Raw genomic sequence first — 22,946 nt, forward strand, 5'->3', positions numbered from 1 at the left:
TTATTATTATTATACGTATAGAAATTCAAACCTCTAATTATTTTATATGACATACCTGAACTATTATATTGTATTAATCGGACCAACCTGTAAGTATAGAAATTCAAACCATTTTTTTAGGGTTTAGGGTTTAAAATGCCGAGAAAATAATACCGTTTCACAAATTTATAATCCGAAGTTTTCATTAAAATATATTTTAAATTCATAAAATTTGAATTTAATATTTATTTAGTTTTTAAATTTTCAAAACTAATACTTCACTAAAAACCCTAAATTCAAGAGGAGAAACTATTTGAATTAATTAATCAGTTTTTTGAGACAAAAAAGAAAGAAAAAAAAAAGAACCTTTTATGAATTCGAGTTGTTTTCACAGACCCATTTGTATGATTTGATAAATATAACTAACCTATTATCAATCATGACCCCCCAGAAAATCAGAATCCCGAATGGTCGGTCCCAATATAACCCTTTATGGTTTGGATTGGATAATACGGATTGGCCGGGATATCTGGTCATATGAACGCCCGCCCGCCCCCTCCTATCTTCTATCGTATTCGTCTAAATAAATATAACCAATGATCAGGACTGGGAGGAACACACCAGTTTCTATCTTCAGTCAAAAGGGATTGATTATTCAATTCTACCATTGAATTCAACATCACACTATTTTATCCTCTAATCAATTTCACCTTCTTCTACATCTTTTATAGAGTTCGAGATATAATTTGGCTCGTTTTCTTCGTCCTCTTCGTCTGCTTTAATGAATAACCCGAGTTGTTCTAAAGGATTGCTCCCTACAAATTTGAAACTGCCCAGACCGTCTTGTGAGTGATCGGGGCTTGTCTCATCCACCGAGCTCGGCAGGGGTTCGGTATGAGCGGTTCTAAGCATCTCCAAGTCTTCCAGGAATTGGGAGTTCTCATCTATTGTAACGGTTTTCTCAATCTGGCATTATATTCGAGTAAACGAGTAAAAACTATGGAGTTTCGGGTGACTACTGATCTGAACTTGGATTGATTGTGTAACTTACCTGGAGCAATGCCTGTCGTGCTGCTTCTCTATCGAGTTCCCTCTTTCGTTTAGCTTCGGCTGCAGCTTCGGCTTCGGCTCGTCTTTGTGCATCGCGTGCAGCCTTTGCTTCTGCTAGTAGTCGAGCTTTTTCTAAATTTCACGTACAAAGAGTGTTAATAACACACACTGATCTCAATCACTGGAACAAAGTCAATCAAATTGACGATTCTGTCCAACTACCTTTCCTTTGCTCCTGCTCCAGCTCCTCCCTCTCCTGTCTCAACTTCTCAGGATCGCCCTTGTCGCCCTGATCTCGGACAAGATCAAAACGCACACCATCCAGATCAAAACTCGCAATCTCTCATTGCAAAATCCATAAAAAGTAGTAGGATGTTAAACAAGTAGGCCATGTTTTGAACCAACCTGTGCCATCGTCTTTTCTTTAGCTCTTAAAATTGTGTCAACAAATCGGTTTTTAAGCAGAGCAGCCCGAAAAAGCCGCTCGGGGGACACCGGCTTCTCAGATGCAGCGTAGTTACCTGCAATGTTGATAAAAGAATTAACAGGAATGTACTCAAAACAGGGGTCATTCTCGTCTTTTGGAGTATGATAGGCATGCCACACTTCAACTCACCATCCTGATTGCAGTCTGACTCGGTAGAACTGGGCTTGCCGGAAGTCTGCTCAAGTTGTTCATAGCCACCTTCAGATTCTGAGAGTAAATAGCATAAGTTGCAAAGCAAATGCTTCAATAACAATATAAAACAAAATTTCCGAAGAATGGTATCAAGAACATGAATCAATAGAGACAACGATTAAGATTTAAATTATAAAAGACACACAACATGAATCAATAGAGGCATGCTCATACCGGCATGCTTCTTTTTACCGGATAACGTTTAAAGAACACAAATGTGTTGAATAATCCAAACAAAGTACGAATTTGTCAGGAGGGGATTCAATCAGAACTTAAAAGGCATGAACCAAACACGATGCTAAAATATATCTAGTACAAAAACACAGCATGAACACATTTAATATTTGCTCAGCCAGCAAAGAGTTACTCAATTCATGAAGATAAAGATGGGTATCGCATAATCCAATTTCTTTATGAGGAAAAGATGAAGGAAGGATAAGAACACCCACGATTCCTTTCAAATGGTCCGCCCGAGGTTGTCGTTTCAATTACTAGACCTGCAGAGCCAATTGTTTCTGGAACCTGTCGATAGTCCAAAGAGAAAAATCAACCACCTCTGACATCCATTTAACAATACAAGCAAAGCCCGAATGCAAATTTTCTAGAAGCCATCCATTTGAGGCTAAAACAATAATCAATAAAATACCAGCTCGTGCACATGAATTGGAGCTTTATCACACTCGGATTCATTTTCAGAACTAGAAGAGTCTGAATCTGCTGATAATAAACGAGATTGTCAATGAATAGGTCAGATAACAAAAAGGTTACACATTAATGATGATATTCCACTCATTTATCAACACGAGTAACATATGGATCTTTAGGTTCGATTCCTATTATTAAGGAATCTTTGTGTTGTTAATAGCTATATTATGTAGTTATAACTGGTATAATATTTTTATCGTGCAAAACGGCGATGATAACATGCCACAACAGAGTACCAATACAAGATAGAAAAAGTAAACTGTACTAACCTTGTGAATTCCTTGGGCTCGTACATTTTCTGTTCCTAAGGATAGCATCCATAGCGTTTTTATCTATCTCCATAGGAGCACCGCTTGAAACAGGAGCTTCATGTCCACCAACATTCACATCCTCATCAATTGGCCCACTCCCTAATATTGAAATGGAAGAAAATAAAATAAAGAACTATATGAGAAGCGTGTCGCTAGTACTCATAGTGAAATCGAGGTAGGCCCCAAGACCTTTGGATGGTTGCATTGATGAGTTGCTTACTCCAGAGTCATTCAACATCTGCAACTGAAAGTAATAAGTTATTTAAAACAAAAGCAGTCAAATACATAGATAGATTACAATATAACACAATTGTCGAATTGGTATTAATACCTCAATCACACACGGTTCAGCACTGGCATTATTCTTTTGTTTCTCCTGACAATGATCATCTAGAAGATTCCGCAATTTAAAAAGTGTATCATCGCTGAGATCATCAATATCAATCTCAAATTCATCTTCTCCACATTCCCTTCCACCAGAGCTATGCTCTCTCAAGAAGTTAATTATATGCAGGGGAAATTCTCCTAACATCAACTCCAGCTCTCTCCCCAGATTTAGCTTTTCTTCGTCTGTCATTACACGCTTGGCGGGTATGGGTGTAATTTCTTGAGGCCTAGAAGCAACTTTCATCTTTTTTGGAGGTACTTGCTTAACAGTCTCAACATCTTCTCGAGGTCTAGATTTAGTTGGCAATGCATGACCATCCATTTTTGGAAGCTTTTTCTCAATAGCTTTCCATCTCATATCAAAAAATGAGTTAAGAACATCAGCCATGACGTGCACATCATTGCCAGGAGGGTTGTATGTCATTGCATTGGTGAAAGTGAGCCTCACATCAGCAAGAAAATCCAGTGGACTTGAGTATGCTCCAGAAGATAACTTAGTTTTCACAGTTCCCAAATCCATTGGGTGCTTGATAATTGTGAAATAATCAGGGAGATTTAACTTCACCACATCAACAGGAGTGTTAAATACCCAGCCATACTGGTGTGACATTACTCTTTTCAAAAGTTGTTCACACTGTTTCATCAAAATCGCTGAAGTAGTGGTTGCGGTGTTGGAAACAGATGCTTGCACGGTAGACCCAACTTTACCCGAAGCAACCCGACTGCATCCTTGCCCTTTCTTATGGCTCAGAACATTAGATTTCTTTCGTTGCCCCGAAGACAAATTTGAGGTATTTTTAATGTGTTCAGCTGATGGCCCATCGCGCACATTGCTACAACTAAGAATATCACTCGAAGATGAGACTGTAAAACTATTTGTTCTAAGCAATTCTACTTTCTTTCTGAGGGTTTGAATCTGTTCCAGTTCATTTCTCAACCTGTAAACCAAGTCCTTCCTCTCGGATTGCAACAGGCTTGTCAAGGGAAGAACTTGGGTTCGGACTCGCAACCCTTCACGCCTATCAGAATTAAAACTCATACATCTTCTCATCGGCGTGCTAGAAACTTCCGAAACAGCAATCTCAGGATCAATTCTTCCTGAGCTTCCAGAGCCCTCTGATTCACCAGCAGTGCGAAAGGAACTACTACCATAGTATCTTTCCGGGTATCTAATATTCTTTTCCGTCCTCATATCCATTTATATGAACCACGAGCTGCTTCGGAAGCGCCTTGGAGCAATTCTGGTTCTTCAAGAATGCAGACTAATTGAACACGGGCGTGATCAGGCACCTCCACTGCAAACACGCCAAACCATTCAGGCTAAACCCTGAAGAACGTGAAAACACCAAGATCGAAAATTGCTTCCCACTCAGCTGCACTCAATATCAACACTTTTGTTCATTAACTCACGATTAAAACCACAAAAGACAATAGTAACATAAGAAAAATCATAAAAGCAAATCAAGCCAGAAAAACACAATTTTAAAACTATTATAAGTCAATAGTACAAATAAATTACGCCGAGAGAAAGCAAGTAGATCCAAAGCCAATACTCTTGTCTTTACAAATTAACCAAGTACAACAAAATCCCCCCTAGATTTGACCATATACAAACGGCCAATGAAAAAAAAGAACCCTAGATGATTTACCAGTAGCCTCACAAGCTTCCTAGGTCAATAGCTCCACACAACAAAACCTCTCACACTGTCTGAATCGCAAGAACAACCCCCCAACAACTGAAGAACCGAGAAAACCCCAATTCAGAAGCGTAGATCAGAAGCCGCCACTGAATCCCACAACTTCAAATCGAACTTCAAACACAAGCAGAGAGTGTAAACAGAACATCCAAACCTCGAATCCCTGAAAACTTGCAGCAAAACAACGACAATCGAAGAGGAAATCGAAGATTGAAGAGAAGAAAAGAAAAGAAGAGCAAACCGCGTCGAAGACCTAGAGAGAGAGAGAGAGAGAGAGAGAGAGACGCCCTCACTCTCTAGTCTACTATGCTAAGACGCAAAGCCCACGATTTCCACACGGTATCTAGGGAATTGGACGGCTAAGATTGAAGCCGCCAGTGGGTGAATTGGTTGATCGTGACCGTTGGATGTGGATTGCAGTTGGGAGGGAGGGTTTTTTTAACTTCTGCCACCCGGTTAGAAAAGTAGGCGACGGGGGAATTTGATTGGTTTTAAAATAAATATAAATTCGATACGGAACTGAAAAATCTGACGTGTCAATAAAAAGCTTATGAACATGTCATTCCCTCAACGACCAACTTATTTATTTATTTATTACACATTTTTTCAAACTAAGTTTTAAAAATTATTTAAATAGTTTCTAAAAATATTTTTCAATTTTTCATCTTCTCAAAACATCGGGAACTTCATCATCAAATGCTCCTCATTCATGACGTGATCGTTCAAATGATGGGAGATTCAATAATGACCACTAGACCGAAGAGATTCTCTAACAACAATGTAATAGCCCAAGACAATGATCACTACTACCTGTGCTCGTGTAACAGTCCAAGTCCTTCCCTTCAAGGTTTTAAAAATGTGTCAGCTAAGAAAAAGATTTCACACTCTTATAAAAAATATTTCGTTCGTTCTCCTCTCCAATTGAGTGGGATCTCACAGGCGATGTCTAGCTAGATTTTCTAGCGATCAGTAAGGGTATAGTCAACAATTAAGGTCAAATCAGTAGAGTATAGTCAACAGCTCAGCTGCAAAGTCAACCTACTATCATTCAACGAATGATCAAAGAAACCCACGAACTATTTTAATAATTCTCCTCAAAATTTTAGAGATCGACGATATTTGCTTTGAAACTTCAAGAACAAAAGAGAGATACATGTTAATCATCGTGTTTATTTACGAGACTTCGAGCGGACGATCACAAAATAGCGATGGATTAGTAGTTATGGCTATTTACAGGAAGCAATTTGACAGAGTGAGTTATAGACAGTAAGAAAAGCTCCAAATTTTGTTCTCAAGAACCTGACCACTTTGAATGAACAACCAACCATCCCATGTAGTGGGCAGCTTACTTAGATTAACCTGCCAAATAACAGCATAGTATCAAAACCCAGAACACTAGCTCCATAGAAGAGGTCACCAGTTCATATAAAACGAGCTCGAACCAATGGTTACGCCAATTATACACCCATCGAGGTACTCGTGATGATGTTTATAAGAATAAGATTGTTCAACCACCAATGGTTTCCCTAGTGAAAAGGTCTCGAGATGTATGGAGACACCCTTTCAAGGTTTCGGAGCTTGAAAACACTACTTAAAACCTTGGAGCTAGTCTTAGGAAGGTGAAATCATGTGAGATCCCACGTCGGTTGGAGAGGGGAATGAAATATTTTTTATAAGGGGTATGGAAACCTCTATTTGACATACGCGTTTTATAACTGTGAGGCTGACAACGATACGTAACGGACTAAAATGGATAATGTCTACTAGCAGTGGACTTGGATTGTTACAAATGGTATTAGAGTTAGACATCGAGCGGTGTGTTAGCGAGGACGCTGGTCCCCGAGGAGGGTGGATTGTGAGATCTCACATTGGTTGGAGAGGGATACGAAGCATTCCTTATAAGGGTGTGGAAACCTCTCTCTAGTAGACGTGTTTTAAAACCATGAGACTGACAGCAATACGTAATGGGCTAAAACACGTAATGGGCTAAAACAAACAATATTTGCTAGTAGTGGACTAAGACCGTTAGAAATAGTATCATAGCCTACATGGCGGTGTGTCAGTGAGGACGCTGACCCCCAAGAAGAAGGGGGTGGATTGTGAGATCGGAACAAAGCATTCCATATAAGCGTGTGGAAACCTCTACCTAATAGACGCGTTTTAAAACTGTGAGGCTGACGACAATACGTAATGGGCCAAAACGAACAATATCTACTAGCGGTGGACTTGGGCTGTTACAAATGGTATCATAGCCAGACACAGGGCGGTGTGTCAGCGAGGACACTGACCCCTAAGGGGGGTGGATTGTGAGATCCCACATCGATTGGAGAAACGAACGAAGCATTCCTTATAAGCATATGGAAACCTCTCCTTAGTAGACACGTTTTAAAACCATGAAGCTGACGACAATACGTAACGGGCTAAAGCAGACAATACCTACTAGCGGTGAGCATATGATGCATGGACCCATCAGCCACCACCCCGGATACTAAACGAAAAAAAGCTCAGAAGAACGAGTATTCATCAAACTAACCTTGATTTTCGCTTCACCTCGGGATGGAGGATTTCGCGTCGCAGCTCGATTCGTGACGATCTAACTCATCTCAACAAAGGTTCATAGGGAGCAGGGCATGGAGAAACACTATGATCCGGCAACTGATACATGAACTCAATAGTCACTTCCAAGCATGACTGAAGAATCTTCTTTTCCAATCTAACAAGCTGAGTAGCAACTCGCTTTTTCGGGTTCAAATCACCATCGACCAGCTGATCAAACAAACGGGTAAGCAAACGTGAAGAACAATGGATTCATAACAAAAACATTACCAGAGACTCGTCGTCGCTCAACGTAGTCGGGTAGCCAGCCAGTCGTCGCTCGAAATAGCCAGCAACTTGTTCCAACACAGCTCTTTCCATGCAAGGGCTCACCTAAGAAGCAATGTTTCAACCTTGGTGGATTGCCCACATTTGTTCATTAGCCAACAGCGACATTTAATACTTACAGGACAGACAGGACCTTGAGAAGAAAGAACAGACAGCATAGCTGACGGATCAGTGACATAGCCAAGCCTAAGATAAGGAAGCATGTCTAAGACAGCTTCTTTCTCCTTTCCAGCATAAATCTGTGTCAGAAATGACATTTTATGAAACACAACAGCTTAAACACTTCATTTCTGTCGGTGTTTTGAATTCATACATAAAAGGTTTGTATTGATAATCTGCCATTTCTTTGAGCAACCATTCTTTTATCTTGATATTGAGGATCTTCAGTGTTCAAAGCTGCCTGACACAGGGAACAAGGATGTTAAGTGATATTGATCCAAAAGATTGTGAGTTACAATCAAACATGAAGGCTTACCTCGACTACTAAGCGATCGTAGCGGTTATCTTCGTCGACGAATCCATAGTTTAGGAGTAGTTTTGAATTAGGCTGTGGCCCGCACCTGTTCTTGAGTTTGAACAAGAATGAAAACCTTGCTAAATGAATTAAGAATAGGTATAAGCTCACCGCTAGCCGATATTGTCCTCTTTGGGCTTTCCCTTTTGGGGTTTCCTTCAAGGTTTTTAAAACGCGTATGCTAGGGAGAGGTTTCCATACCCTTATATAAAGAATGTTTTATACTCCTCCCCAACCGATGTGGGATCTCACAATTGATCCACCCCCCTCGGGGTCTAGTGCCTTTATTGGCATTCGAGCGGTGTGCCAGAGAGGATGCTGAGTCTTGAAGAGTGTGGACACCGGGCGGTGTGCCAGTGAGAACGTTAAGCCCTGAAGGGGGGTGGACACCGGCGGTGTGCCAGCGAGAACGCTGATCCCCGAAGGAGAGTGGACATCGAACGGTGTGTCAACGAGGAGGCTAAGCCCTGAAGGAGGTGGACACTAGGTGGTGTGCCAGCAAGGACGTTGAGCCCTGAAAGGGGGTGGACACCGGGCGGTGTGCCAGTGAGGACGCTAAGCCTTGAAGGGGGGTGGACACTGAGCGGTGTGCCAGCGAGGACACTGAGCCCCAAAAGAGGGTGGACACTGGGCGATGTGCCAACAAGAACATTGGGTCCCAGAGGGGGGTGGATTATGAGATCCCACATCGATTGGAGAGAGAAACGAGTGTCAGCAAGGATGTTAGGCTCCGAAGGGGGGTGGATTGTGAGATCACACATTGATTGGAGAGGAAACGAAACATTCTTTATAAGGGTGTGGAAACCTCTCCCTAGCAAACGCGTTTTAAAAACCTCAAGGGAAGCTCGAAAGGGAAAGCCCAAAGATGACAATATCTGCTAGCGGTGAGCTTGGACTATTACATAAGTCGGTAGCACGGTTGCAAACTTACCAAACCGCTATAGATTCCCCAGCCTTGTACGGCCGATCAACCACTAGTTCCACAGCACCATCAACAGCACTTAACATTGCCTTGCAATGGCTTCTATAAGCCAACAACGGAGGGCCAAGAGGAACCAAAGCAAATCTCCGAGCCAAACTTACATTCTATATTCAATAAGCCTTTAGATGATCAATTTGGAAGCTTCTTAAGAACAAAGAATACCTTAAAAACATCGAAAAAGAACATGAAGACAGATGGTGAAACAAAACATGTTTGAATTACCTGTAAATGCACCACACATGATTGAACTGCAACAAAGGCTTGTTTGAAAATCTCAAAGGAAAATGCCTCCGTTGGAATATCATATGGGTATTGCTGCAAATAACCCAATAAAAGTTAGTCTAAATCATCATCTACTAGATACTCAACAACTTCATGGATTACCTGAAATAGAGAGCCAGCCATAAACCACACAGTGTCAAGCTCATTATACTCCTTCTTGATTCCTTCCGCCCGTTCGAGAACTTCTTTCTGATCCATACAAGTACGAATTTTAGGTAGGAAATTTCTAACTCAAGCCCACCGCTAGTAGATATTGTCTGTCTTGGCTCGTTATGTATTGCCGTCAGTCTCACGGTTTTAAAACGCGTCTACTAGGAAGAGGTTTCCACACCCTTATAAAGAATGTTTTGTTCCCCTCTCCAACTGATGTGGGATCTTACAATCCACCCCCTTGAGAGCCCGGTGTTCTCGTTGGCACACCGCTTGTGTCTGGCTCTGATACCATTTGTAATAGCCCAAGCCCACCGTTAGCAGATATTGTCCGCTTTGGCCTGTTACGTATCACTGTCATTACTAGGGAGAGGTTTTCATACTCTTATAAGGAATGTATCGTTCCCCTCTCCAACTGATGTGGGATCTCACAATCCACCAAACTTGGGGGCCTAGTGTATTCGCAGGCACACCGCCCGATGTCTGGCTTTGATACTATTTATAATAGCTCAACCCTACCGTTAGCAGATTTTGTCTGCTTTGGCCCATTACGTATCGCCGTCAACCTCACAGTTTTAAAACGCGTCTACTAGGGAGAGGTTTCCACACTCTTGTAAGGAATGTTTCATTCTCCTCTCCAACTGATGTGAGATCTCACAATCCACCCCCCACTTGAGGGCCAGTGTCCTCTCTGACACACCGTCTGGTGTCTAGCTCTAATACCATTTATAACAGCCCAAGCCCACCACTAGCAGATATTGTTCGCTTTGGCCAGTTACGTATCGCTGTCAGCCTCACGGTTTTAAAACGCGCCTACTAGGGAGAGGTTTTCACACCCTTATAAGGAATGTTTCGTTCCCATCTCCAACCGATGTGGGATCTTACACAAAATGAGTGACTAGGTGAACTACGCATACAATAAGTTGCATAACAATCTTGTTACCTTTGTCGAACTTCCTGAGAGGTAATCGAGTTCAGCTTCCGACCATAGAAGAGGCGACTCAACGGCTAGTTGGCCCCTCCCACGCTGGCGATCGAGCTCTCTAATGTAAGGGTACCAGAAAGACTTCTTTCCTTGTTTCTTTTCATACATCAAGTACAAAGCTAAGCATGCCAACTCTGATAACTTGTTGGTGGTTAACAACTCGGCTGCAAGAAGATCCAAACAGCCATAAAAGTTATGAAATCAAGATTGTCTTCCTCCTTCCAAAATAAAAGTAAAAATTAGTTAGTACGAGACAAAGCAAAGTTGTAACAGCTCAACCCCACTACTAGCAGATATATTGTCCTTTTTGGGTTTTTCCTTCCACACTTCTCCTTATAAATGGTATAGAGACAGACACCAAGCAATGTGCTAGCGAGGAGGCTAAACCCCGAAGGAGGGTGGACATAAGACGGTGTGTCAGCAAAGACGCTGGACTTTGAAGGAGGGTAAATTGAGGGGTCCCACATCGATTAGAGAAGGGAACGAGTGCTAGTGAGGACGCTGGACCCCAAAGGGGTGGATTGTGAGATCCCACATCGGTTGGGGAGTCACAGACACGTTCTAAAAACCTTGAGGGGAAGCCGAAAAAGAGAAAGCTCAAATAGGACATTATCTGCTAGCGGTGGGTTTCGGCTGTTACAAATGATATCAGAACCAGACCCTAGGCGATATGTCAATGAGGAGGCTAAGCCTTGAAGGGCGTGGACATGAAACAATGTGCCAGCCAGGATGTTGGGCTTCGAAGGAAGGTGGATTGGAGGATCCCACATCGATTGGAGAAGAGAACGAGTGCCAACAAGGACGCTGGGCTCCAAAGGGGATGGATTGTGAGATCTCATCAGTTGGGAAGAATGGTGTGAAAACCTCTCCCTAAAAAAAATGTTTTAAAAACTTTGAGAGAAAGCTCGAGAGGGTGGACATAAGACGGTCTGTTAGTAGTGGGGTTCGACTGTTACAAGACACTAGACAATGTACCAACGAAGAGGCTAAGCCTCGAAGGGGTAGACACGAGACGGTGTGCCAACAACACTCAACCATAGCAAGAAGTAGCACTACCACCACTCAAATGTTTAACAACAGAAGAAACCATACCGACGGTCTCATTTCCAAGAACTCTCTCAAGCGTCACGACCAAGGAATCCGGCACCGAGAATGCAACATCACCCACCTGAAAACCCCAACAGTCCCCAAAATCTCCCAATTAAATCCATTGAATTAGCAATAAAAACACAACCCAGAACACAAAATCACCTCAAGATCTTCACTGGCAGCCACATAACGTATAGGCCAATGATTCATATCATGCGAAGCCTTCTCCTCAAGAACAACCTTGCAAGGGGGCAGCCCATTTTTGTGCATCCAAGCCTTCAAATCTCCAAATTCATCCTCTTCCTCCTTACGCGATCTGGCAACAAGGGTATCGAAGCTCGAAGCAGAACAGGCATTCCGGCGACGAGTTGGCCGTAAAGAATTGGAAAAACCAGAAATTCGCCGCGCAGAAATGGAAGGTTTGGAGCGGAGAAGGCGGCGGTGGGAGGAAGGAAGAGGGGTGTCGAGTAAAGGACAGAGCTCCATTGGAGGGGTTGTTGAGATTAGGCGATTGTTAGGGTTTTGAGGTGGATGGATGATCGGGGAAGAAGAGAAATTGATGGCTTGATATTTGCTTGGCTTTCACAATCTCGATTTTTCTTTTTTTTTTTGTGGGATTTTTGGGTTTGGAATTGTGTCCGAATGTTGGGTAAGAAAGAGATGGCAGATGAGTTGGAGGGAAATGGAGACAGGGCACAGCAACAGACAACTTATGTTGTCGTTGGAGATTATAGGACTTGGTTTAAGTTGGTGTATGAGAGGAGTGTCACAATTCGCACTTTGGCGGACTTGTAATTGTGTGACATTCACTTCTCAGTAACAAGTGAGGTAAGCTTATTCATTTTCGCGTCGCCTATGGCCAAGCGACTATGTTCGAGCCTCTGGCCTCGGTTCAAGAAGAAAGTTTTAGCAAACGGGCAGAGAGATTTCGAGAGAGAGTTTTGAAAGCAAGATTTGAGAAATTGAAATGGGTGTTATATGGGAATGTAAGCAAAAGGAGTTAAGCTTATTCATTTTCGCATCGCTTATGGCCAAGCGACGTATGCTCGAGTCTCTGGCCCCGGTTCAAGAAAAAAAAATTTAGCAAACGGGGTAGAGAGATTTCTAGAGAGAGTTTTGAAAGCAAGATTTGAGAAATTGAAATGGGTATTATATGGGAATGTAAGCAAAAGGCAACAACAACGTCTTACTGCATATAAGTAGGGAAAAGTTGACAACTAGTCATATCGCTTATAGTGCATTTTGAGGCCTTACATGTTTGGCAGGCATAGACATGATTTTTCCGAAACGTCGTACTCCCCAGAAATACAAAAGTAAAACATTACAACATGGAAAGAGATAAAGGATTTGGTTTATCATGGACATGCGACCATGGGCAACACGCCTTTGACGAGCATGACCATGACATGGAGTTGGCTAATAAGGTGATATGACTTGGATTATCGTGTTATTTTTATTGTTTTAGCTAAGCTCGTACCTAGTATGCAAGTGTCATGTTATTACCCAGGTTAATTGGAGTTCGAGCACGATTCCCTTGTCGATTGGGCTACGTGACAAGTTTCAATTTGTCCGATAACATCCAAAATATAAAAAAGATGATAATATATATATATATATATATAATCTTTTAACATTACATTATTATTCTCTTAGATTTTTTTTTAAGGATAAGAATGGTATGACTAAATTAGAGATAACAACGAATAACATATTACTTTATGTAACGGTGCAACCGTATATTTGAAAGTTAATGTATATTCTTTGTCCATCTTTAAAAAAAAAAAAAAAAAAAAAAAAAAAAAAAAAAAAAAAAAAAAAAAAAAAAAAAAGCGTATATTATTTTTTATTGTTTATGAAATATTATTAAAATTAAAGTATTTTATATTTTTTAATAAAAAAATAGAAATTATCCATTACAAAAAAAAAAAAAAAATGTATGAGAATGAAGAATAAAATAAATGGCAGAGACAGAGACGAAAGCAAAAATACGCGAGAACAAATACTAATCTTGATAAACCAAACGACACAAATAAATTAGATTAGATTATGTAGAGGACGCACGAACAAATATTAATTTTGATAAACCAATCCACACAGACAAATTCGACATTCAAAAGTATCTAAGAGTTAACAAGTATGGTGTCTGTCTCATGAATGCAACTCTTATGGCTTAGACATGAAAAATTATTTGGAAAAAGTAATTATTAGAAAAGAGGCAGAGTTTTTAATCCATGTCAAATCATTGTTCATCTTCACTATGACATTTTTCCTTGTCAGAGATTTAGAAGAAACTCACTGCACCTTCAAAAATTCACTCATTCGGGTGTTCTTGGCCTATGCCTTTCCTGGTTGCACTGCAACTGACTAGCTAGGTGGCCATGGATTCTTGTTGATGCCAAAGCTTTCACATGCACGGATAAGAATCACGGTGTTCCAAATGAACCTATTGCCAAGAAGATTTAAAAAAATGTCATGAACGTTGTTCCAGATGAACTATTGCCAAGAAGATTCAAAAAAAATGTCATGAAGATCCAAATGAACTATTGCCAAGAAGATTAAAAAAAAAAATGTCAAGAAGATTCAAAACATATGTCAACAACAGAATTCAAACCTACGGAACGCGGAGAGCTCAATTGATTTCAAATCTGTCACATTATCCCCTCAAGCCCATCAACTTGTTTTTTGTGTGGAGAGTAGAGGGGATCCGTCCACAAACGTCTTTTGTCGAGAGACTATAAATACCCACCTGTTATGTAAAATTTAGATTCGTTGATGAATGTAATTCAAATCCGAGCATCATATTTGTCATTTCTAAGTTTTTAAGTTTCAAGCCCGAGCCATTCAATCAAGCCTTGATCAAGTTCGATTATGGGGTGACTCAATTTAGAACAAGGTTTCAAATCTTGATCGCAAGAGGTAATCTAATTCTAGCCTTGTCTCTTGGTTGATCCAAATTTCGTATGAGGAGATGTTAATTACTTTGATTCAAGAAGATCTTCGATCGTAAGAGGTAATCTAATTCTAACCTTATCTCTTGGTTGATCCAAATTTCGTATAAGGAGGTGTTAATTACTTTGATTCCAGGGTTCTTGCTTCAACAAAAGCTTGGATCGTTGGACTAAGGATTAGGGTTGCCTTATCATGCACTCTCGCACGTTGTTCCATACTATATAAAAACACAGGAACAGCAGGGTAACCACAAGAAATTGAAGAGTTTACTATTAAACATTATGAAAGAGCTACCATTCATTCAAATAACAGTTGGGCTATTGAGTTAAAAGGAAAGAACTGTACCTACAAGAGCTGCCTCACAATCAAGTTGAACACAGCTCCAAGGTTCACTCAATAAAAACTAGTTCAAGCAGGTGCAAATTGACTCCAAATCAGCCAAGTAAGTCTGCTACACTAAACATTGCCCAATGAAGGTTTCTGAACTCAACCCGCATGCTTCTAATACGCGTGGAAGAGGAAGGAAGACTGGGCCAGAGAGACCTCAGTCTCGCCCTTCGACATTGTACAAGAGGTCGGCCTCGAGAATTTGACGAGCTGGTCAAAATCGAAGATGGGTTAGAGGTACTTTCCCTGACCTCATGGCAATGGAGATACTTAAAAGAGAGGTCATCCAACTTAAAAACCTACCTAATTCATAGCATAGTGAGCAGAGACCTAAATTTACAATGAGTAACGCTATTTCATAGATAATATCTTACACATCGAATATGTCAGAGTATCTTATAAAAACACAAGCACAACTTATATTCCTTTGGAAGTACCTTGAAGAGACCCCCAATGGCAGATCGGCACATCGGCAGAACAGCCTCAAGTTCGACATATATATGTACAATCGTGCAGGTAAAATATTCATCAAACATGTTCTAAAGGGTATACCTCAATAGCACTCTGGCGCCCTGTTCATCAGAGATGAGACACCAATCAATCTGGAGCAAGCAAACGACTTCATTTACTAGAAAGGATTAGCAGTATTTCAACGTACAGTAGATTAGATTTGTAAATATGTAAAGAATTTATACCCAGAACTCTCAAGTTTCAATCAATATTTTCTCGAGCATATTTGCTTGTTCGTCCATATTGCAAACAAACTTGGGTACAAATAGATGCCAGGCTTTATCGTCTACAACTCCGCTCGAGACGAACATCGAAAGAATATTCAAGAATTCTCCTTCTTTTCCCAACTTGAGGAGCCCTTCAGCCAAAATTGAGTAAGTTGACTCATTTGGCAAGCATCCCTTATCCAACATCTCCTCCGCTACTTTAATCACTTCCTCAGCTTTACCAACTTTAAGAAATCCTTTTATCAGCATGTTATAAGTAAATTCATTAGGCATACAACCCTTTTCCAACATGTCATCCCACAACCTAGCGGCTTCACACAACTCCCCCATCTCACACATCCCTGCAATGAGCGTGTTATAAGTTAATAAACTCGGAATCGATCCCCTCTCGAACTCGTTAAATAAGTTTCTTGCTTCCCATATGTTCCCCTCCTTACAAAGCCAATGAATAAGGGTACTTGTAATAGCATTATCCGGAGTACAGTTCTTACTCAAAAGCTTCCCCCACAGCTTACAACCTTCCTTTACCCTCCCCTCGCCGCACAAAACATCGATCACCTTACAGCAAAGTGCTGAGCTTGGTACATACTTCTTTTCAAGCATATCATTAAGCAGGTTAAGTGCTTCGCCCGACTTCTTCTCCCTACAATAAGCTTCAATAATGACTCCATAAGTAATATCATTTGGCTCAACCCCATTTTCTTCCATTTCATCCATCACCTTTACAGCTTCAGTGAATCTACCTAGCTTAATGTACCCATCCATTAAAATTGTATAAGTAGTCGCATCAGGAAGCCAACCATGATCAAAAAGCTCACCAAAAACTCTCTTGGCACTTACCATATCGCCTCTTGCGACATAACCACCTAAGATTGTAGTATAAGTAACCACATTTGGAACCATACCCATAGCAGGCATTTCGTCAGACACCTTCCGTGCACCCTCGACATCATTCTTTTCGCAAAGCGCTTTGATCAAAATATTACAAGTAAACACATTAGGCACGACCCCAAATTTGGATCTCGAATGCTTAAACAACAAATGTACCAAAGTAAACCGTTTGTTCTGCACCAAAGCATTGAGCAACGTGTTCAACGACCTCACCGAGCGTCGAACACCGAAGGTTTGAATACGTAGAAACATTTTCACAGCCATTTTCGGCCGGCCCGCAAGCCCATAGTTTCTAATCACAGAAATGAACAAATCCTCGCCGCAATTGATACCAGAATTCTTCAATTCCCCAAGCAAAGACTCGACAGGCTCAAAAGCTCGAGCGCGAGAGAGACGATGAATGATCGCATGATAAGTATCGTAATTATGGGAAAATCCGGGATGATATTTGCCGGCGTAGTGGAAGATTTGAAGGGCGAGGTCGAGATTCTGTTGGCGAATGATCATAGCGACGAGGCGCTTGGGATAGAGACGCTGCGGCCAGGGCTTGATCGGCGGCGTGACGGTGTAGGATTGAACAGAAGAATCAACGGTGAAGATGAAACGAAGAGGAAGACTGGAAATTGGGCTATGGAGAGAAATTGGAAAGAATTTATTGCAGCGGAAGCAATGCCACATGATTGATACTTGAAAATTTGAGGTTGAAGAAAGATATGGGTCTGTTCCTTACACATGGAAAGCTGCCATCATCGCCGCCGACAACACAGTAGTAAGGTTCTGGCGCGGTCCCAATCGCAAGGGAAGGCGAGGGCGAAGGCAAGATGACGACGACGACGAAGAATGGGCTTTCTGTTCGAACCTGAATGCGAGCTTGGACTTGGAAGAGGAGGGAAACGGGTTTGGGCCACTGAGCATGTAGCCAGTTGCAGTAATTATTTAAAATATATTTTAGAGTAATTTTAAAATTATTTAAATATATATTTTTGGAGAGGATAAAATAATTTTTTTAAAATAAAATCAATTTTTCTACTAATACTTTTGGAACTCTTTAAATATAGATTCTTCAAAAATAATTTTAAAAATAAATTCAAAATTTAAAGTATTTTTATTTATTTACTAAGATTTTGTAAAATAATATTGTTGTTGTTGAAAATAATTAATTTTACTAATGTGCTTGTAAATAAATTTGAATTTGTTTTAATAATTTTTAAAAAAATTGGTATAGATTTGTTATAAATTTTAAATTTTCTATAAATTCCCGTGCCTCAAATAAATAAAAATAAATAAATAAATATATATAGACTCTCCTATCTAAATCATCTGAATTAGGTTATAAGTCCACAATCTAGGTTATAACTGAGAGTCCGCATACTGCACAGTACTTTAGTTGATAATGACAACTATCTGAGCTAGATTTCATTGAGTATCTCTAGTGGTCCAGGTTATAACCGAGAGTCCGCAATCCGCATACTACATAGTACTTTAGTTGATAATGACAACTATCTCAGCTCGATTTCATCGAGTATCTCTAGTGGTTCCATTCCCAATTTGAGTGCCTCAAATAAATAAATATAAAAATATATATATCGACTCTCCTACCTAAATCATCTCAATTAGGTTATAATCGAGAGAGATCGTCTTGCACAATACTTTAGTTGACAATGACAACTAACTGAGCTAGATTTCAATGAATATCTCCAGTGGTTCCATTTTGGGCAAGCAAGTACGTAAGCAAGTACGTCTTTTTTTGTAACGACCCAAGCCCAAGAACACCACTAGCAAATATTGTTCTCTTTGGACTTTCCCTTTCGGGCTTCCCCTCAAGACTTTAAAACGCATCTACTAAGGAAGGGTGTTTTGTTCTCCTCCCCAACCAACCAATGTGGAACATCACATTTTTAGACTTTAAAAAACAAAAAGTAGATAGGAGAAGGTCAAATATACTCGAAACGAAAGAGGTTATTACTATGAGAGTCCATATACTACACGGTACTTTAGTTGATAATGACAACTATCTGAGTCGGTTTCCAATGAATATCTCAAGTGGTTCCTTTTCGAGGCAAGTCCTTTTAGGACGTCAAAAAGAACAAAAGTAGACATTTGAAGGTCGGATTACATTTATATAATCAGGCCATAAGCTCAACATTACTGACATTTTTGTCAAAACTTCCCTTATAACTTCACTGACTGACTTCTACATTACAAAACTCACAAACAAACAAAAATTGTTGAACAAAACATCAAAACTCAATATATTTGGGGTAGGAAAACTCCAGCATGATGATGTTATTATGTCAATTCACTCTCACATTTATATTTACTACTACGCCGCAATGGTTAAAAAGGATGAACCAAAACTTGAAGCTAAAATCATGTAGTTAGCTTCTGAGTAGAACTTACAGCATTAATATGCTGAAGATGTAATGCTTCTAATAACCCTTTCCATGTTTCTCCGGGCCCTCCTGTTACTTGGAAGTCCACAAGTTTCCTCTGTCCTCTGTAGTACTCTTCCAATGGCTTCCTCTGAAATAATATCGAATTCAAATTTCGTCTTTCAGAAGGTTTTTCTTACTTCGAAACTAGTTTTCAGACAATAAATACTCGAAGTTCTTCGATTTTTTTACTTGAAAGCTTAAACAGGATACCGAAAAACAAAAAATAAAGAACAGAAATGGTTATATCAATGGTTATCAAATGGGGTTTCGATTTTTCACCTAGAAGCTTAACTACATGACTTTGAAAAGATTTCTCCGAACACAGCGTGTTAGGTGTCACAATCGCACTTTTCTAACAAGCATGACCGTGAGACTAGGCACATTTCTTAGCCTCGATGCAACAACATGTGTGCCTCATCACCACATAATGTTTTAATGCAACGGCCCAACCACTGGTAGTAGATATTGTCCTCTTTGAGTTTCCCTTCCAGGCTTCTCCTCAATGTTTTTAAAACGTGTATGCTAAGGAGAGGTTTCCACACCCTTATAAAGAATGTTTCGTTCTCCTCCCCATCCGATGTGGGATCTCGTAGCTAAATTGCAGGGCTTACTATTGAATATAAACTATTGGAATGCCTACTTAAAAATTGAATGTTACCTGCTCCATAGATGTCATTTCTTTCCAGGAATATTCTGTAGTAGCAGAAAGGCATTTCGGCTCTTTGTCCAGTGGCTGGAGATTTTGACTGCTCCCAGAGCTGCATATGGTGCTATATTCATGAAAGCCAGAAAAGTTTCCAGAACCCAGATTCTTTCTAATCAAGGGCTCTTCAGTGGTTTTGAAATTAATGACCAAATCAATATCTGCAGTTCGGTCAAGAATCTCCTGCAAAGATGATCCACCCATTCAAAAGCAAAACATTTAATAATGCCATTGAAGAATCACGAAATAGAGTTTTCGGCATATCATTGAAAATGGAGAAGAAATGTCAAATCTGTTCTTGGGAAGAGACACATACTGCTTGATTCCTTGTTCTTGGAATTCCTTCAAGAATGAAGCCCGATTCACCATTGCAATACCCTTCTTCTAGCCTCTTTGACAACAGTCTGAAAATGATTTCTTCCAAAACAGGCTTTCCTTCATTGATTGAACTAGCAATCTGAAATGGAGGAAAGGGAACAGAACAATTGAGACTATCTCATTATACAAGCCAACAAGAAGTAGAAATTACACAAATTTATTTCACGATGTTTCACAATATTCCTGGTTTATCATCAATTACGCAGAAACAAGATTCTTAACAATCATTTTATCAACAAATTAGAAATCTAGAAATTAGAAAGACGTCAAAATGCAGAAAGTACATGCATTCCACCGCCAAATTTCACCTACTAAATATCTACTTCAAGTGAAACTTTACACATAGAAATTAGAAAGAAGAACAAGAACCTGCTGGTAGATAGAAGACCGAGGATTGAGCTCCTGACGAACAAGACTCCCCATGGAAATATGAGGAACATCGAGAAGCTTCGAGAGCCTCTCTGCATAAACATGCTTCTTCGACCCAGGGTCTACCAAAACCACCCACTGCACTCCTCTTCTCGGCATCCACCCTCGAGATTCCGCCATCACCCTGCCCTGGCTCCGATCCCCACTCACTCTCTCGAATTCCTCGTCGTCCTCATAGTAATCGTAATCCACCTCCAGTGCCGCCGCAGATCCATACGCTCTTCCCGCGATCGGAGACTCACGAAAACAGCGGATCGGCCGCGCCACCGCGCTGAGGCGGCTGAGGAGGGACATGGCGGCGGCGAAGTTTGGGGTTTAAGACGTAAAAAAAGGAAAATAGAAGAAGAAGAAGAAGAAAACAACGAACTTCAACGTTTCCACATAAATGGAAAAAAGAGGTTTAAGACGTGAAATAATAACTAAATGCCATTGGATTGTCTCTTATTTACAGAATTGCCATTCTCTTTCCTCCAATGTTTTAGGGTTCTCTTGGAGAGCCAATGTGCCACGTGTAATGCAGTCATTAGTCATTGCCGATGTCTTTTAAAAAGTTTAAATCCATAATTTCATGGTGCCACGTGTCATGTGTACATGCCACATTCTATACATATGTTTTTTTTAGAAAATTAATTATTTTAAAAAACAATTATAATATTATAACATCCACTAGAATTCCCGTCCCAATTTCTGTAAAAATAAATAAGACATTTCGAGGAGATAGGAAATGAAATAGGTGGCAGAGATGGGGACGGATGTTGACATCTCAGACGAGCGGTTCGATCGATTACGATATAATTTAATAATACATTTGTTGATTTTATAAACAATTGGGCTAACTTGATCCACTTCACTTGTGTTTCAATTTATTCACTGAGGCCCATGTTTCCGGCCCATGATTATGGGCCGGCCTTCTATTGCATATGTGATGAGGACATATATGTCTTTTTCATCAATACAATATTTTCTTTATAGAAATATTCAATATTTAAGATTATTTTTTGGTTGAATAATGTTTATCAAATTATAATATAATGTTTTACCAATATAATATCTAAAATTATACAGATCAGACTGGAAACAATAAATATAATCTACGTCATTGATTTGATAAATCTCTTTCGGCTTCTTCTCGTTTAAATAGTAACTTTTTTTTTAAACCTGTTCGAGGAAAGTCCACGTAGGACTTGAACGCCACATATTAAATGGACATTTCTAGTAAGACGTTCATAGTAATTTTTTTCCCAATTCAATGCGAGTTTTGATTAAAACAACAAAAATGAGCCGCCCATTTTAGACTTTAGGGCCTCCCGTGGCCCACGTGTTCGACCCCTGTACTTATTTTGGATAACTCAATAAGTTTCTTAAAAGTTTTAAAAGGACTAAAGTGCAATAATTGATAACTTTTTTTACTCACTTTCCTCAGTCCGATATATCTAATTTTAATGTCTCCGACTCTTATATTTAAAAATCTAAAAATATATTGTTAATTTTATAATAAAACGGTTAGTATTTTATTTTAAAAATAATTCTGAATTTAAAATTTTTTTATTAATATTCTTTCACGTTTAAAAAAGTTTTATTTTTATGGATAATTTTGTTAATTTAACTAAATAATAATTATTAACAAACGAGTTATTTGGCTATTTAGGCAAGAAAATCCATGTCACTTTCTCTCTCCTACCTGTCATGATTGGGTCAACATGGTAAAGTAAACTTTTAAGGAGGGGTTTTATTGTAATAATAAGAAAAATTAGGACCAATCTGAAATATATTTTTTTTTATAGAAAAAAACACGTGGATTATATTAAGGCTTGCCGACATACATAATTCTTCTCCCAATTTTCTTTTTATAATATTAATCAATTACTTTTCTCTTCTTCTTTTATTGTTTTTTTTTCGAATAAAAATTAATTTTATTTTAAGAATTTATGTAAGAATTCAATTAAATTTTACCAATGTAAATATTATAATAAATAAATTATGAAAAAAAATATTTAAAAAAAAATTAAAAAATACGAAAATGAAATTAAAAAATTATATTGAAATGAGATAATTCAACCAGTTGACTTTATATTATTGAAATAATTCGTCCATATAATGTAAATAATTATTGTACTACAAATTTAATTACTTTCGACTATAAGTTCGACATTTTTACGGTAGTTTATATATTAATTTATTTTTTATTTTTATAATTTTATAATTTTCTTCAAAAATATAAATTCATTGATATTGCTAAATGACAAATTTAGCAATGGTTAACTTTATTGCAATCATCCTCTAAAAAAGACAAAAAAAAAAAAAAAAAAAAATTATTGCAATAATAATTAAAGGAATAATTGGA

The 22,946-nt window shown here is 39.3% G+C and overlaps 4 protein-coding genes across 15 annotated transcripts; all 4 read right to left on the minus strand.

Annotated features, from left to right (window-relative positions):
* Positions 1-611: 611 nt before the first annotated feature.
* LOC111789800 (transcription factor GTE9) lies at positions 612-5,117 on the minus strand. Of its 6 annotated transcripts, none has more exons than XM_023670492.2 (11): positions 4,761-5,117; positions 3,056-4,406; positions 2,914-2,968; positions 2,683-2,823; positions 2,355-2,425; positions 2,158-2,230; positions 1,646-1,723; positions 1,435-1,550; positions 1,252-1,318; positions 1,031-1,161; positions 612-945 (listed from the first exon to the last, which is right to left on the minus strand). In XM_023670492.2, exons 2-11 carry the CDS (start codon positions 4,307-4,309, stop codon positions 676-678), a joined length of 2,256 nt encoding a protein of 751 aa, XP_023526260.2. In that variant the 5' UTR covers positions 4,310-4,406; positions 4,761-5,117; the 3' UTR covers positions 612-675. The 6 variants fall into 6 exon arrangements, with proteins under 6 accessions (XP_023526260.2, XP_023526261.2, XP_086978286.1 ...); XM_023670493.2 differs by having other exon boundaries at positions 3,056-4,438; XM_087122160.1 differs by having other exon boundaries at positions 2,355-2,422; positions 2,914-2,962; positions 3,056-4,484.
* An 841-nt stretch (positions 5,118-5,958) lies between these two features.
* LOC111791450 (uncharacterized) lies at positions 5,959-12,349 on the minus strand. The gene is made up of 12 exons (XM_023672802.2): positions 11,856-12,349; positions 11,697-11,772; positions 10,563-10,768; positions 9,572-9,658; positions 9,410-9,502; positions 9,137-9,291; positions 8,167-8,251; positions 8,005-8,091; positions 7,811-7,930; positions 7,635-7,736; positions 7,342-7,574; positions 5,959-6,167 (listed from the first exon to the last, which is right to left on the minus strand). Exons 1-11 carry the CDS (start codon positions 12,177-12,179, stop codon positions 7,407-7,409), a joined length of 1,503 nt encoding a protein of 500 aa, XP_023528570.2. The 5' UTR covers positions 12,180-12,349; the 3' UTR covers positions 5,959-6,167; positions 7,342-7,406.
* A 1,519-nt stretch (positions 12,350-13,868) lies between these two features.
* On the minus strand, positions 13,869-17,540 carry LOC111791128 (Pentatricopeptide repeat (PPR-like) superfamily protein). Of its 7 annotated transcripts, XM_023672346.2 has the most exons (5): positions 15,725-17,539; positions 15,467-15,648; positions 15,333-15,359; positions 14,988-15,239; positions 13,869-14,136 (listed from the first exon to the last, which is right to left on the minus strand). In XM_023672346.2, exon 1 carries the CDS (start codon positions 17,333-17,335, stop codon positions 15,734-15,736), a length of 1,602 nt encoding a protein of 533 aa, XP_023528114.2. In that variant the 5' UTR covers positions 17,336-17,539; the 3' UTR covers positions 13,869-14,136; positions 14,988-15,239; positions 15,333-15,359; positions 15,467-15,648; positions 15,725-15,733. The 7 variants fall into 7 exon arrangements, with proteins under 7 accessions (XP_023528114.2, XP_086977967.1, XP_086977966.1 ...); XM_087121841.1 differs by lacking the exon at positions 15,333-15,359 and having other exon boundaries at positions 15,582-15,601; positions 15,725-17,540; XM_087121840.1 differs by lacking the exon at positions 15,333-15,359 and having other exon boundaries at positions 15,467-15,601; positions 15,725-17,540.
* A 1,210-nt stretch (positions 17,541-18,750) lies between these two features.
* Positions 18,751-20,991, minus strand: LOC111791046 (putative adenylate kinase 7, mitochondrial). Its single transcript, XM_023672228.2, has 4 exons — positions 20,543-20,991; positions 20,112-20,252; positions 19,751-19,978; positions 18,751-19,180 (listed from the first exon to the last, which is right to left on the minus strand). The coding sequence occupies exons 1-4, from the start codon at positions 20,894-20,896 to the stop codon at positions 19,028-19,030; spliced, it is 876 nt and encodes a 291-aa protein (XP_023527996.2). The 5' UTR covers positions 20,897-20,991; the 3' UTR covers positions 18,751-19,027.
* Between the last annotated feature and the right edge of the window lie 1,955 nt (positions 20,992-22,946).

Source organism: Cucurbita pepo, chromosome 3, assembly GCF_057944985.1.
Source record: "Cucurbita pepo subsp. pepo isolate OVF chromosome 3, ASM5794498v1, whole genome shotgun sequence".
NCBI classification, from domain to species: domain Eukaryota; kingdom Viridiplantae; phylum Streptophyta; class Magnoliopsida; order Cucurbitales; family Cucurbitaceae; genus Cucurbita; species Cucurbita pepo.

What these genes read in the sequence shown, in the direction of transcription:
- LOC111789800 (XM_023670492.2), bottom strand. Translation starts at nt 4,309, where the DNA reads ATGGATATGAGGACGGAAAAGAATATTAGATACCCGGAAAGATACTAT. An exon ending in CGGACCATTTGAAAGGAATC is followed by an intron (nt 1,724 to 2,157) that starts GTGGGTGTTCTT and finishes ATTTACTCTCAG; the next exon opens with AATCTGAAGGTGGCTATGAA. An exon ending in CACGACAGGCATTGCTCCAG is followed by an intron (nt 946 to 1,030) that starts GTAAGTTACACA and finishes ATATAATGCCAG; the next exon opens with ATTGAGAAAACCGTTACAAT.
- LOC111791450 (XM_023672802.2), bottom strand. Translation starts at nt 12,179, where the DNA reads ATGGAGCTCTGTCCTTTACTCGACACCCCTCTTCCTTCCTCCCACCGC. An exon ending in TGGCTGGCTCTCTATTTCAG is followed by an intron (nt 9,503 to 9,571) that starts GTAATCCATGAA and finishes GGTTATTTGCAG; the next exon opens with CAATACCCATATGATATTCC. An exon ending in TGAGCGACGACGAGTCTCTG is followed by an intron (nt 7,575 to 7,634) that starts GTAATGTTTTTG and finishes TTGTTTGATCAG; the next exon opens with CTGGTCGATGGTGATTTGAA.
- LOC111791128 (XM_087121841.1), bottom strand. Translation starts at nt 17,335, where the DNA reads ATGTGGCATTGCTTCCGCTGCAATAAATTCTTTCCAATTTCTCTCCAT.
- LOC111791046 (XM_023672228.2), bottom strand. Translation starts at nt 20,896, where the DNA reads ATGTCCCTCCTCAGCCGCCTCAGCGCGGTGGCGCGGCCGATCCGCTGT. An exon ending in GGTCTTCTATCTACCAGCAG is followed by an intron (nt 20,253 to 20,542) that starts GTTCTTGTTCTT and finishes CCTCCATTTCAG; the next exon opens with ATTGCTAGTTCAATCAATGA. An exon ending in AAATGACATCTATGGAGCAG is followed by an intron (nt 19,181 to 19,750) that starts GTAACATTCAAT and finishes ATATTATTTCAG; the next exon opens with AGGAAGCCATTGGAAGAGTA.